Source organism: Pimephales promelas, chromosome 5, assembly GCF_988280905.1.
Source record: "Pimephales promelas chromosome 5, fPimPro1.hap1.1, whole genome shotgun sequence".
In the NCBI taxonomy this organism is placed as follows: Eukaryota; Metazoa; Chordata; class Actinopteri; order Cypriniformes; family Leuciscidae; genus Pimephales; species Pimephales promelas.
This window is the reverse complement of record NC_142773.1, coordinates 20,769,467-20,784,082: the sequence shown is the minus strand read 5'-3', so window position 1 is coordinate 20,784,082 and position 14,616 is coordinate 20,769,467. Positions and strand designations below refer to the sequence as shown.

Sequence of the window (14,616 nt, the reverse complement as noted above, 5' to 3'; positions counted from 1 at the left end):
GCCAGTGACACAACGCTCTGACATACACATCCCTCGGGAGAGCATGCAGGATCCTACAGCTACAGAAAGAAATGGAGAGAGAGAGAGAGAGAAGAGTGACGCTGGGATGAAAAAGACAAACCGATCAATAAAAGTGAAGTATCATCAAAAATGTACTAACTTTAAAGTTAGGCTCTTGGAAAGTCAGAGAAGACGGCATCTTCTCCTTGTCAGAGATTGGAGGAACAGCAGAGCCGGGGGAGCTGACGAAACGGGAGGAGGGAAAGAAAAGAGAGCATCTTTGTCAGGGTCAGGGACGGATTTTTTTTTTTTTTTTCAAACAATCCTTTCTAATGATTTATATTCATAGGCTGCCTGCTGAACATGGTTTTGAGCTCTTTTATAACTCTAAAAGATTAATGCATTTAACTTTAAAATGTAGAAAACTTTTCTTGCCCCTGGATCTAGAAGAACTGAGGTCCACCCCTCATTAGGGCTGTCACTTTAGAGAAAAATCAAATTTGAACGGATATCAAATATCAAGCAATATATTTGAATATCTACTTTTTTATTTGAAGGTGCGTCTTTGACAGTCGTTCAAACAACTGTAGAGTGAAGGGTGTACGCTTTTACTTTTTACAGTTTAAATTTAATAACTATGCAAAAACATACTCTATTGCTCTCTTTGGGCCCATTTTGTTGGATCATTTATAATTAGGCAATAAAACATTATACAAATGAGGCCGTTAAAAAATGCAGTCTCACTTCAGCTTAGGGAAAATGGGCAGTTATAATATAATAATAAATAGTTATTTTTCCAATACTTAAATAGTGACAATAGTTCTATAAGAGGATTTGGCCTTCATTTTCACATTCCAGGGAGCCCTCAGAGTCCAAGAGTCTTGTTTAAGAGGCCTTGTGTAGGCTATTGGACCCATATATTACAGAATTAATAAACATTTGTTTTCATTGTTAATGGGTTTTCTGAATGGGATTGCGTGGCCTTGAACCCCAGGGCCCCCCGGGCTTCTGGTTGTCAAGGGCCCCTGGGCAATGGCCCAGTCAGTAATCCATCCCTGGTCAGGGTGACAAGGGGCGAATAATTCAGTCTATGTCCAGCTGCTGGGTTAAATCATCATGTTTTATTCATTCGCAACAGTTTCAGGAACCTAAAATTCCAATTGGATGCATTAGGGACAATAAGTAGTACATTTGGAGCATAATTAAGTGTGGGGTGGTGATGAAACAAATGAGATGTACACCTATGTACAATAACATACCGGTGTCCAGCAAACGATTTAAATAGTACATTGAGTTTAATTTGTCGTTTAATGAGATCTAAAATGTGTTGGTGGCGAGAAATTTCACATGAAGAAATACATAGATCCGACAATGATATACATGCACTTTAATGGTCCAGTGGCAGAACTTTTACCAAGCATGACAGAGGTCCCGAGTTCTAATCCACACTCGTATAGTTTTTTGTTTGTTTTTTCTTTCTCATTAAAACCGATTATGTTTATCGGTGGCTGTATATCAAGCAGAGACACATTTTTGTGCATTTTGGGGGCAGAGCAATTAAGGGAGGGGTGTGTTTGTTTGGCTTGATTTCAAATATCAAGTGTTTCTCAGACATCACTTACTGCACCTTTAAGGCAAGAGACGTTCGTGTTAAATTTCCAATGAAACTTTTCACTTAAATGGTTGTGCTGATAAAATGATTTGTAAAGGAAATGTTAAGAGCTAAGACATTTGGCCCCAACTGTATTTTTATAGAATCTGGTTAGCCTGAAAGGAATGAATTAAAATAATCTCTAAATACAGCTCGTTGAAGTGTAATCTGTTTACTCCATTGAAGCGTCTCTGAAATGGCTTTTATAAGATTTAGTGCAGACCAGCACAGGGCTGTTTAAATGTCAGCACTAGTGTAAATGACTCATCTGCTGATAGGAGTTTTTAATAAAGGTGGAAATGAAACTAGCACAGCATCTGCACATTATGATAATTCACTCATACACACATAAAGAAGCAGGGGAAAAGACCCAGGCACAATCTACTTATACACTGAGGAAAGGTACATACCTGCTGCTGCTGACCCTGAGTGTGAGCTGTAAAGAAAGTCTGTGTACTGTGAGGTGTGTTTGACCTTGTGTGAACTATATAGGGTGAGTATATCTTCTTGCTTTCCTGAAAATAGAAATATTGCAGAGAAATGAGCTCATCCGTTGGCAATTACACATCTGACCTCTTCGGCGCACAAACACACACACAAAACAGTATTTACCTACAAGAACTTTTGATGAATAGAAACTTCAAAAGAACAGCATTCATTTAAAAAAAAGAAAAAATTAACAATGTAAAATGTAAAATGTCTTTACTGTCGCTATTGTTTAATTGAATGCGTTATGCTGAAACAAAAAACTCAAAACGGTCACCTCATAATGCTTACTAACCACAGTCTAATCGGCTTTGGTTGTTTATTTTTTAAATGGAAACTAATTGGCATAGCAGCGTTATGACAGGAATGAAAGCGAGGCTGTGAGGCAGCCTACTATATTTTTAATGGCATCCACTGTAAAAAAAAAAAAAAAAAAATTAACATAAAAAAAACCCGTCAAGCTCTTAGCTCATGTATAATTTTCCACCGCTCATATTGTCTGGGTTTTTTTGTTTACTGAAATCTCTTCGAAAGTTATTTTTTGCAGCATTTCGTCAGCAGAACAACCCAAGAACTCATCAATTAACAATATAACCCACTGAAGAGATCACACCCTCGCTTTCATTCCCTTTAAAAATCAAAGTTGGTGCTTCTGTGAATAACAAGGTCTATTAAAAGTTCACTTTGCATGGCCTATTTTAGAAAAGTGAAATCATTTTAATTGCAATGATGCTATGACTATATTAGTTAGAAACAAATGACACATTTAAATTGGTAGGCCAGAGGCCAGAAACATGGCAAGCAATATACTTGCACACATCCTGAAAACTGAAGCCAAAACATTGTGGTTGGCTGCTGCATAGGTCATAAACCCCGCTCTTTCCATGTAGTCGAATGGGTCGGCAAACTTCAAAAATCCACACTGTAAAAAATTCTGGGTAGTTTCAACCCAAATTTGGGTCAAATATGGACAAACCCAAATGTTTAAAAAAAATTACAGTTGAAAGTGAAAGTTGAAGTTATAACATTTTAACCCAACATTTGGGTTTGTCCATATTTGAAGCAAATTTGGGTGGAAACAAGATTTCCATTATCCCAATAAGTTTGGTTTTAGATTGTGGTTATTGAAACAGGATAACATCATGATTGACAGCTTTGCTGAGCGAATGAATTACGTAATCAATGGTTTCATTTTTCTACAGAAACACACTAAAAATGCAGGGTTGTTTTAACCCAACTTTGGGTCAAATATGGACAAACCCAACGTTGGTTTAAAAATGTAATTAAAACATTTTTAGAGTGAAGTGAAGACATGTCGTCCATCCTTTTTTACAGTCTATGATATTGTATTAATTTTAGATGGATTGAGAAAAACAATAACTTATAAAAAACAAATCATTTGTGCAACACGTCAAAAATAGAGTCAACTGAACAAAACAGCTGTATTTTTATTGCAGGCAGCTTCATTAATCTTAATGGGAGCGATTTAGTTTTGATGCCCGCATTCAGATTAGATCTCCTCCTTTATATCAGACAGACATGACTGTAAGTCAATAAATGAGTATCTGAGTAAGTGTGCATGATTGAGAGAGAGAGAGAGAACACACTGAAAGTGAAGGATCTGTAGCAGTGAAATATTCAGCAAGCTTTAATGAGACTGACAATTACTCATCTGCTTAACTATACGTCTAACGAAGAGTGCTAAATATATCTCACATTATTTCATCACGCAGTTCCACAGGCTCAGCAGAGCGGGAGATTACGCTTCTGCTTACTTGCTGTGTCATTTCATATCATAGTCTCTCTCTCTCTGTCTTGTTCACATAAGTGGAGGCACTTCTGGATCATCTAAAAAGTCCTTTGACACTGGCCTCTCCTCGATGCCACAATGCTGGTGAGGCTGTGAGAGTTGCAGGGGCTTGTGGGAAGACTCCTTTCCTTTGGAAACAATGTTGGCCAGACTCCCAGCCAGACCGGGATCCACCTCCAATAATTCACGCCCTGGCGCTGTCCTGTAGAGAGGCAGATCTGTCTGAGATTGGCGTTTCTTTGTATTTTAAGAATGTATTACTCTATAACTTTTGTCTAACTGTTCAGTCAGCACTATCCCTGCAAAATTGGTCAATTGGTCCCCACCTGCTCTTTGCTAAATCCCATCCAACACAAAGACACACTCTATATGACAAATTTGACCCTGGGTACTTCATGAATAATTTCTTATTGTGATTCATCAGTACACCTAGCCTGGATGCCAGCCGAACTTATCCCTGCCCACAACATTTGAGGATGGGAAGTTCGGTCTGGACTTGATCCATTGTGAAGCCCGAACCAAAGATGTTCAGACCAATCAAATTGCCAGGGCGGGCTTTATACAATGATGGACAGATGATCAACGGTAACGTAATCATCCACGTCACCAAAGAGCGCTTGGGTTGAAATCGTTTACAACAAAGGTGAAGATTTTAGATGTGTAGATTCAGCCATAGACCCCGCATTCATTTTAAAAGAGGAACAGAGAACCGCAATCAAGGCATTTGTCAATCCAATTGAAGGCAGAGAAATTTTTTTCCTGGTTCGGTTAAAACACGCCCCATAATCACAGCCCAATGGAGCAGTATCAGACTCACATTCTGACTAGAATCCGAGTATGACAACGCAATCTCATCCTAGGGCATCATATAGGTGACGCTTTTGAAATTGCGTCTAAATCCGATGCACATGGCACCGTTTCGCGTCAATATAACACGCTTCATTTATGGGTATGTTTAGGTCTGGGGTAGTGTTAGGGTTAGACCACTAGGAGGCACTTTCTGGCCCATATATATCTGCGTTTCATATTGACGCTAAAAGGTGCCATGTACGTCAGATGTAGACGCAATTTTGTCACATATATGACGCCTTGGGATGAGACCTGGCTGAGTATGACGACGTCAGGCTAGTGAAACATATTCTAAAGAAAAAAAGTTACATAATAGACTGCATAATCCTATAAACCTCTAAAAAACGAAAACGACTTTTCAGACATAACAGGCTGTGTAGGAGAAAACAATAACAAATGAGGGGTATTTTGCAATTATAGAAACATCAGTGGCAAATTTTAGACGGACAAGCCGAGGTGCATGAGTGTTAAGTGCCCAGAATGAACCGCAGATTTGAGCTTTAAACAAACTTTTTTTTTTTTTAAATATGGCTATCTCAAGTTTGCACAAGTTACCTCTTGATGCATCCTCGATAAAATGGGTAGAGCAAGAACACACCCAGAGATCTGAACTGTACTTGGCTAGTTGTGAACTTTGAATTGGAACTGTACTTGGGCAGCGAATGATGAAGTTTCACTAGTCAACACATTCTCACCCCAAGGCGTCACCTTTGACCATGCTTCAATATTTGACGTTTTAGGCGCCCTTTAGCGTCACTTACATGACGCGATCCTACGGCGTCATCTAACTGACGCTAAAGGAAAGCGTCAGTTAGAGGACGCGGTTAGGTTTAGGTATGGGGTGGGGGTAGGGTACACGCGATCCTAGGGCGTCATCTAAACGACGCTAAAGGGCGCCTAAAACGTCAGATATTGAAGCATGGTCAAATGCTTCCCAAGGTTAGGTGACGCCTTGGGGGTTAGGTGACGCCTTGGGGGTGCGAATGGGCTGCACTAGTAGTCCACGAGAACAGACAAGACTGCCTATATAGCTTGTTTTCATATGACATCATATGACGTCTCGAAATACAAATGGAGGGCAGGAAGTGATTTGCTGTATTTAGAAAGCACTATAACAAACTCAAAATGCCTATGTTTTGAGTCATTTATGGTTACTTGAATCGATCAAACCACAAGGAGTTTTTATCGTGTACCAAAAGTTGTTGTTCATAAGGGGGGGAAATGCAAACAAATTGATCGAAAAACAGCTTGCAAACCTATTAAAGGAGCCGAATGGGAAAATGCCCGTGTGTGTAATGTTAGCAACTCAAATGTGAGTTAATATAACTTAAGTGACTGTTTGTATAACGTGTAACGTTTCCGAACTTTGTAAAGTCAAAGTATGTCTGTAAGACGAGGTAGTTGCTGATATCTACCTCCTCGGTGGCTGGAAAATATTTCAATTCAGTTGAAAAATTGCTCCTCTTCATAATGTAAGGATCACGTCCAACATATGTTTGATTTTTTGTTTATTTCTTTCTCTTGTAATTGCGTGTAAAGTAGTACAGTACGGACTTTCCTCCATCTCGTCCATTGCGCTCTTCACTCCCTCCCCTCTATCTGAATTCCGCGCGTCATCATAATCACGTGACTGAAACCCAGCTATTGAGAAAGGGCTCATGTTTAGTCACTGCTTGAAAAGTAGTAAGCAGTGAGGTAGGCTGACAACATCATCATGTTGTACTTGCATAGAAATACAAATCCCAGTATGAAGCCCCACCCATCAAAATAACAGATAAATCCGCCCTGACATGCTGTGGACTCAAACTGAAAGGCTTTTGTCTTCAACACACACCAGGGCTTTATTTAAACTGTGCTAGTACAAGCAATTTCTGCTTAATTGTTTGACTACACAATAATAATAATATAGTAGACTTGACTTGACTATTAGAACCCCTCTTTTTATCTCGACTTGCACCTCTTTCATGGTTTAAGAATGCATCACTGAAAATTTAATTAGTGCGGAAACTGCAACCAGATTGGAATCTGAATTACAGATAGTGCGCAATTATATTGTACTTTCAGAGCCAATCAGTGCCTCGGCGGGTACATTATCACACACACAGATGATTTACAGAAAGGGCAATGATTTCCTCAGGGGCAGGAACACAAACACAGGTGTGTTACTGTGTGTGACCTGAGAGTCTCAGTAAATAATAACATGAGTGCTTGTGTATGTGAGAGCAAGAGCATCTGACCTCTCAGTGTGTCAGGAGGTCAGGAGTAATAATCAGGTTCAGATTATGTCATCCATCAGGATGATGTCAGAGCAGAAGTGTATGTGTTTGTGAGCGGAATGACAGTAACGGGCTTATTTGCATCTTATTTGCATTTTTATTAGGTCTTTAATGTTATACCCTGGTGTTCAATTACTGTGCTGATAAAGCGACTGAAGGACACACAGACACATGGTCGCACAATGGAATGAAACCTTAAGTCATCGAACTAATTCCACAGCCACACGGGTTAATGCAAACATGCATTAAGACCCATTAGACGTGCGTGCACACACACACAAGGGATTTTTCTGTTTGAAAGTGAACATCACAAGACCTGCTGCGGTGAACTGCAGAGATAAAACTAGAGGATGAGAGGGAGGTCCATAAAGAGAGATCAATTATAAGACAGATAAGCGTGTATGTGTGTATATATTGCAATTTAGTCTTTTAGCAAACTTGGCTCTAAAGCCATATTCCTAATAAGAAGCTCAGTTTCCCCAGAGTTACCTGCAGTTGAGTGTTTTGCTCAAGGACACAACTTCGATTCTTGTCATCTTAAATGGATAGTTCAACCAGAAATTAAAACACTGCCACCATCTCACTCACCATCACGTCATATGAATGACAGATTTTTCTTTTTTAGTGGAATACATACATTATTTAGCAGAATTCTGTTTTAAGATTTGTGTATTTGATATGTGAACCAAGATTAAAAACTAACCCTGACACTGACCAAGGTTACATTTATTTAGGTCTGGAGTGGTATAAAGACCAAGATCATAATATTAAGACATGAATACAGATGTGTGTATGTGACGGGCAGCTGTAACTGAATTACCTGGTCTCTTTCTTTGTATTCTGGTTACTGGTAACACTGGTCGGCCTTACTGTGGGTTTCTTTGGTTTTATCTCTCCATGTGCCTAGAAAATAAACACAAATATATCAGATATATTTTAAGGCACAGGCTAATTGTAAACAGTCTAGATATGCATACAAAAACGTATCTACTAAAAAAACTTGTTAGCAGGCACCTTTGTGCAACGTTTTTTCAGGTTCCCATTCCAGTTTGACTGCACTTTAAGTGGGTAGTTGACACTGAAGACTGGAGTAATGGCTGCTAAAAATTCAGCATTGCATCACAGGAATAAATGTACAAATTTACAATAAATTTAAATTTAAAATATATAAAAACTAATATAAACAAATGTCTGTAGAGAAGCGCTTCCTGGACTCAAGTGAATAAGTTTGAGGTGCTCTTTGGATAGGAAAAAACATATAACAATAAACAGGAACATCCAAGGCACTCTCTTTAGAAAAGTTAAAAAGCCTTTATTACTATGGCTTGGTCATAATCAACACTAAAAACACTCAGACGCGTTTCGGCATACAAGCCTTCGACCGGGAGTCACTAATAAAAACTAATAACAGGTATTTAAAATCGTCAGAATATTTCACAGTAGCCTATTACTGTTTTCACTGTAAGTAAATGCAGTCATGGTGAGCTAGTGTACATGAATATATAAGAAAAAGTTTGTATTTTAAGTGCTGTGAATGGTCACCATTTTTTCCATCTTGCAACATTTTTGATTATATATTTGCATACAATAATTAATTTTAAATGTACAACGCGTCACACCACAGAACATTTCTTCAACTTTCTCAGCTAACTATATTATGGCACACTTCTGGGATTAAATTTAAAGGGATAATTTTAACATTATATTTGATGAGATTCCTCTTGCTTAAGTTCATGCTGAATATAACCTTAAAGGTGGGGAAGGTGATTTTCTTTTTTGATCATTTTTTTTTCAAAATCACTTGAAATCGTATTCGTAACCCACTTGCTGGCTGTAAATTAGAAGCACTGAAATGAAAATTAAGCAATTTAATCATCTGTGGAATCTGTGGGCAGGACTCGAAAACCTCCAGCCAATCATTTTCAAGAACTGCCTTTACTGACGATATGCGCTTGAGAATTGTAGCTGTTCTAACGTTATAGTCTAGGCATATGTTGACCTTGCTAGCTAAACAACCTGTTTGGGGAGGAAGCTGATGTGAGCGATTGTATTTATGCATCTGAGTTTTCGCTCGAGCTTGATTGCGCGTCCATGTTTTTCGAATGGGTGGAGTCAGGGCCAGCGTTGGAGGAGAGAAGGTTGAACCTTATGAGTTGTATATTTTTCAAAATCTGCCGGCCGTTTTGCAAATCGCATACCCCACCTTTAATGATATTTTTAGTTTGGAAAAGATCATTAGATTTCATTGTTGTCACTGAGGGAATAACCCCCCTATATATATGAAATCTGGAATGGAAATGATGTTCAAAGACATCAGGTGTTTGAGAAGTGTAGTGAGCTGTACCAGAGGCAGGGTGAGGAGCAGGTGGCCGGTGGTTTGGGATCTCTGTGCTTTGCTGTTGTCCGGTGTTACTTCTGCAGGCAAAACCAGCTGGAAGACCTGCACACACACATACACTTTTATTAATGTGGGGGTTCCAAGCACTTGCCATTATAAAGGTGAACTACATTATAACTAGTCACAAACTCATATCCATCTATAATGAGAGTCACACACACGTACTGGGGTGTGGTGAGGCGAGAGCCGTAACTTTGTGCTGGTATAACGGGGAAATGAGGCAGAATAAAGAGTGTAGATTTACTGCTGACTAATCAGCTTTAAAGGTCAAACTCATCAGATGTGAGTGAGAGAAAGATGGAAAGAGAGAAAGAGAGATGGATAGTCTACCTTTCCTTTGACGGTCACTCTAACATATGTTGGCTGAACATCCACGTCCAGCAGGGAGGTGTCCATGTGCCTACAGCACAGAAGAGAGCAATGTGAGTGTGTGCGCTGTTAGGAGAAAAGTTACTAAATGACGACCAAATATGCTCAAAGTTGCTAAATCATGACTGGGTTATTTTGTGGCGAGTGTATCTGTACCTGTAAACGTGTAAATCCAGAACCATGCAGTTGTTCTCATCTTCAGTAAGGCTGAAGTCCAACCTTGCAGACAGAGATCAGTTTGAATTATATTCAAACTCAAACGTTACTGTAGTATGTGGTGTGTGACCTTATTCGTGTCGCTGCTTGGAGTGATTTATGATATAGGATTTTTTTTTTTCTGTGTCCTAGTTCAGCCATCTTACATGTTGTTGATTCTCACTATAAATAGAATTATGTTTTCAGTGCTTTTATGACTTGTATGCCCTAGTATGTATTCCTGTATGTATTCCTTCAGTGAACCATGACCTCATGCACACCAGTGTTTGGATATTTGCATTTTGTATTTTCTCCATTCGATTTTTGGCTTGTTTCTTTTAACCTGTTAACTTTCACCCCCTTTTTAAGCATTGACTTGAAAATACACTGAGCTGTAATGGTTGTAATTAATAAACAATTTGGAGTACAGACCTACAGTTGGTTTCTACAGACACTCTGCAGATTATTGCTGAAGTGAAAGAAATTTTATACAAAATATATATTTTACTAAAATGGACATGCTTTGGAATTGTTATGTAATAAAAGCTATAGGTCTATACAAGTTGTGTTTCAAATTTGAAGTTGATATCACAAAAATAGCCACCAGTGACACCCATACACTACTGAAATGATTTGGATGCATTCCCCTGTGACAGGGGAATGCATCCAAATACATTTCTGTCACAGTATCACTTCTATTACAAAACAGTGTAAATATGCAACAGATTAGAAAAAATATTTGATGATTAAAATTTTGCAGTAAATTGTATACATTTGGAAAAATGAAACTGCCCACTAGAGGGAGGAACCCCAAGGTCTTTTTAAAGGTTAATCAGCACCATTTCCATGGTAACGCAATGCCCAATTTCAAATTATGAACGTTTAATGTTTAAATAAACTTACATGAGTCCTGACCCTTTCAGATTAGAAATTCAAAATTAATTTCTGACAGTATGAGTAAAAAGGTTTTATCTGTCCACTAGGACACAAAGTCAAGGTTTAAAGTACCAGACTGTGCCTTTAACATTTCCAACCTTTTTTTAGGTACAAAGGAATAACTTTTGGTATTGTTTGAAAAACGTATCAGCAAACAAATTACATATTCTCAAATCTGGTTGTTTGCTTTACACGTCAATTCGAAGGTCTCGTCCTGTCTAAACAGTTTTTGAACAGAATAATCTATATTGTAGACTGATAGTCAAATATATGGCACAGGATTGTGTGTGTTTGTGTGTACTTTGGTTCGTTGACGTTCAGCACTCGTCCGTTTGCAGTGATCAGAGTTCTGGGGGTTTTTGTTTTAGGCTTCTCCCTGTAGAAACAATTGACTGCTATAAGTGAAGGCGTCTACAGCAAAAACATTCAAAAGCTTAATGTCTTTCTCTCTTTGTATCTCATAAAAATGTAAAGATGGTGAAATGGCATCACAGTGATAATTAGATATAGAGACCATTACAGTGATTTAACCCCCTTCTTAGTTATCAAAGTACCTCTCTTTCTCATTGGCCCTCCTCTTATCCTCCAGATGGCGATGGGTCTCGAGCCTGGATTCTGGGGTGAATGCGCATGGCTTTTCCCAGAATTCCCTCTCCTTATCTTCTGCGTCTGTGTGAGCCTTAGAGCTTGATTCTGGATTTTGATAGGTCACATTTTGGTTCTCAGAGAGCGATCTGTGAGAAATCATTACAGTTAAGTCTCATGAAAGGGAACAACTCACAGGACAGGGCAGGCACAAAGCAGATAACCCTCACTGTTTAATCCCAAACGTCATAGTACGTTCACATTCACAGAAAAATCCTCAAAATATCAGGTGCTTCATTCTTAAAGAAGCTTTACTAAGGGGGTTATTGGGGTGAATAAGTATGAAATTTGTATGCACCTTCCACTGTATGAATTACACCCTGATTTTAATGTGGTTAATTTGCTCAAATTAATTTCTAAAAGGTCATTTTCAGGGTGCAGTCTGTTAAAGTTCATCTCATGCAACCCAAATTGTCTTTTGGCCCTCCCAAATTCAGTTATCCAAACCTCCGCTCTGTTAAAGACACTCACTGGTTTATTTGAGGATGCTCCTGCTTTTCTATGGCTGATGTTTCTTTCAAACCACTCCTCTTCTGCTTCTCTCTCTTCTCTAAATACTCCGCCTCCTGCTCTAAAACATGTCCCCTGACTTCATCCAGTTCCTGCAGGGCCCGGATACGCTCAGCTCGACCAATTTCTTTCCCGTCCAACCACTGCAAAGCACAAAAGACAATCATTCATTCCAGGGGCGTTTCCTACGAGGAAACAAGGGAGGCAATGTCTCCTCAAAATAACTGTATAAATCACTTGTTTTTCTAAAGCAACACTGTCCAACAGCAACAACCACAGGGCCCGTTGCCTTCTGTTTTAAGATTTGTGTATTTGATATGTGAACCAAGATGCCCTAAACCATGCAGCGGTTTTGGTGGGGGGTAATTGAGAATGAATGGGGAAAGTCAGGTGAAGGCAATGCATCCATCGCGCTATGATTGGTTATGGTTTGTGCGATAAAATGTTTTCGTGCGTGTTCGCGAATCTTTAAATGAACAAAATGATGCTGTTTAGGAAGACTACTTAAAAAGTAAATACAACTTTCAGCCATTTAGATATCACTGCTTTATCTCACGTCAAAATCAAACTTGAAATTGACTGAAAACCTAATGACTGTGGGGTTTTTTTTTTAGTGAGGAATATGCTTGGTTAAATTAAATCTTCGCCTGTGATTTACCAAGCTTGATAACTGATGAAAATAAGTTTGAACATTTTGGAATAAATGTAAAAATGCTTTAAAAAAAACATCTTGATGAGATTTATACTTGGTTTTAATAAATAGAACATTAATTACATAGTAAATATAAAAAACAAAGAATTAAATGGAACTGTAACTGGGACATGAATTTACATTTGATTTATATATATATAAATAAAATATTAAGTAGCCTATATATAAAATATTAAAAATAAGACTTTGTCTTATTTCAGAACACCACTGCACGCCACTGATTCATTGATTGAACAAGGCTAAAAATGTCTTTCTACTGTGCAGTACCTGTAGTTGAGGCAGAACTGCCACCACATACTGTCTGTATCCCTGAAAATCAGCACAGGGGTTTCCCACCAGGTAGAGCTCTCTGAGATGAAGGTTCTGCTTCAGAGACTCCACACTGCTTAGCTTTCCCACGAAATTCACCGTCAGGTCTAGTTTCTGTAAGCTCTCGCAGCCTACAAACAAAAAAAATTCAAATTTACTATGCGCATATAAAGTACATGAACTGGAGTGAAACAAAAGCCATGCAGTATCTTCTGGTTAGAGAATATTTGCAACGAAACACACCATGCTTTCAAACAAAACCATTAAAAAAGACATAATACATTTTAAAATGATAAATCTATGTAGATATACTGCTAAAATTAAGTAAATTAATATATAAATTGTTGGCAATAAGTTGATAGCCTAATGAAAATAAAATCAATGAAACATTCTGCCACCTTCTAAATTCTCAATGACTTCGATGTTGTTCAGTGCCAGATTTAAATATTCCAGTTTCTTTAGTCTGCCCACATTTTCTGCAGAAACAAAGTTAACGTTAGACTATGAACGGCCATTTGTGTTCCCACTGATATGTACAGTGATGTCAGATTACCTATTTTAGGGATGAGGTTGTTTTGTAAGTAGAGGATTTTGAGGTCTTTGCACCATTTGTGGATGTGCTCGATCCTCTCGATGTCCTGCTGATGGAGGGAAACCTCCTCCAGAGAGAAGATCTCACCATTATTGTGTTCTGCTCTGCGGCGGATCAGATCCTCACTGACTGAACAGAAGAGAGAGAGTAGTTAGCTACACCGCAAAAACAAAACAAAAATCCCATTAGAGTTTATTTGGGATGAAATATTATTTATTTAAAGATGCATATAATATATAACTGATCAATTACAAAACAATTAATAAAAATATAGTCTTCACATAAACAATAAAGCACTTACTACGGACCATGGCTTGACGTAGTGTTAGGCGTTGCTATAGAAACGAACACGCTGCAAATGCAGGAACAGGTGCTTGTGTTTTCAGGCGTTTCCGTTGAAACATTCCTGCAGAGCGAACCGGACAGTCATTCAGTATTCATTTCGACAAGAACAGCTCTAATACGATGTAATCCTTGCACATGTTTTAAACAATGTTTTGTAGCTTTTTATCAAAGTAGCCGAGGCAAATATGCGCTCTCATTCCTCCGTTTAAATATTAAAGTAGTAGCAATTCTGTCATCTAGCGGTCAGAGTGAACAACAACATTCGACAAGACACGATGTGTGTGGTTGGCTAAATTAATAGACATTAATTGCGCAGATATTAACATAAATAAATACATTATATTCTATAAAAATAAACATGCTTTTACAATTAAACAGTTGAACATTTTTTATTAATTTTTATCGATTGAAAAAAATAACTACATTAATCACACTTTTTTTCTGTGATTGATCACGATGAATCGCCATTAAACACGCCATTATTTTATAGTGTAATCAAAAATCTCCAAATGAATGTATAAACAACACAAAGA

At 38.2% G+C, this 14,616-nt stretch overlaps 1 protein-coding gene across 1 annotated transcript; it reads right to left on the bottom strand.

The window, feature by feature from the left end:
* Positions 1-2,606: 2,606 nt before the first annotated feature.
* Positions 2,607-14,293, bottom strand: dnaaf11 (dynein axonemal assembly factor 11). The gene is made up of 12 exons (XM_039694661.2): positions 14,040-14,293; positions 13,700-13,867; positions 13,545-13,622; positions 13,105-13,277; positions 12,087-12,268; positions 11,525-11,704; positions 11,272-11,346; positions 9,996-10,058; positions 9,801-9,870; positions 9,417-9,512; positions 7,893-7,975; positions 2,607-4,149 (listed from the first exon to the last, which is right to left on the bottom strand). Exons 1-12 carry the CDS (start codon positions 14,047-14,049, stop codon positions 3,957-3,959), a joined length of 1,371 nt encoding a protein of 456 aa, XP_039550595.2. The 5' UTR covers positions 14,050-14,293; the 3' UTR covers positions 2,607-3,956.
* Positions 14,294-14,616: the final 323 nt, after the last annotated feature.

What these genes read in the sequence shown, in the direction of transcription:
- dnaaf11 (XM_039694661.2), bottom strand. An exon ending in CAACCTCATCCCTAAAATAG is followed by an intron (nt 13,623 to 13,699) that starts GTAATCTGACAT and finishes TTGTTTCTGCAG; the next exon opens with AAAATGTGGGCAGACTAAAG. An exon ending in AATACAAAGAAAGAGACCAG is followed by an intron (nt 4,150 to 7,892) that starts GTAATTCAGTTA and finishes GCCTCTCTACAG; the next exon opens with GACAGCGCCAGGGCGTGAAT.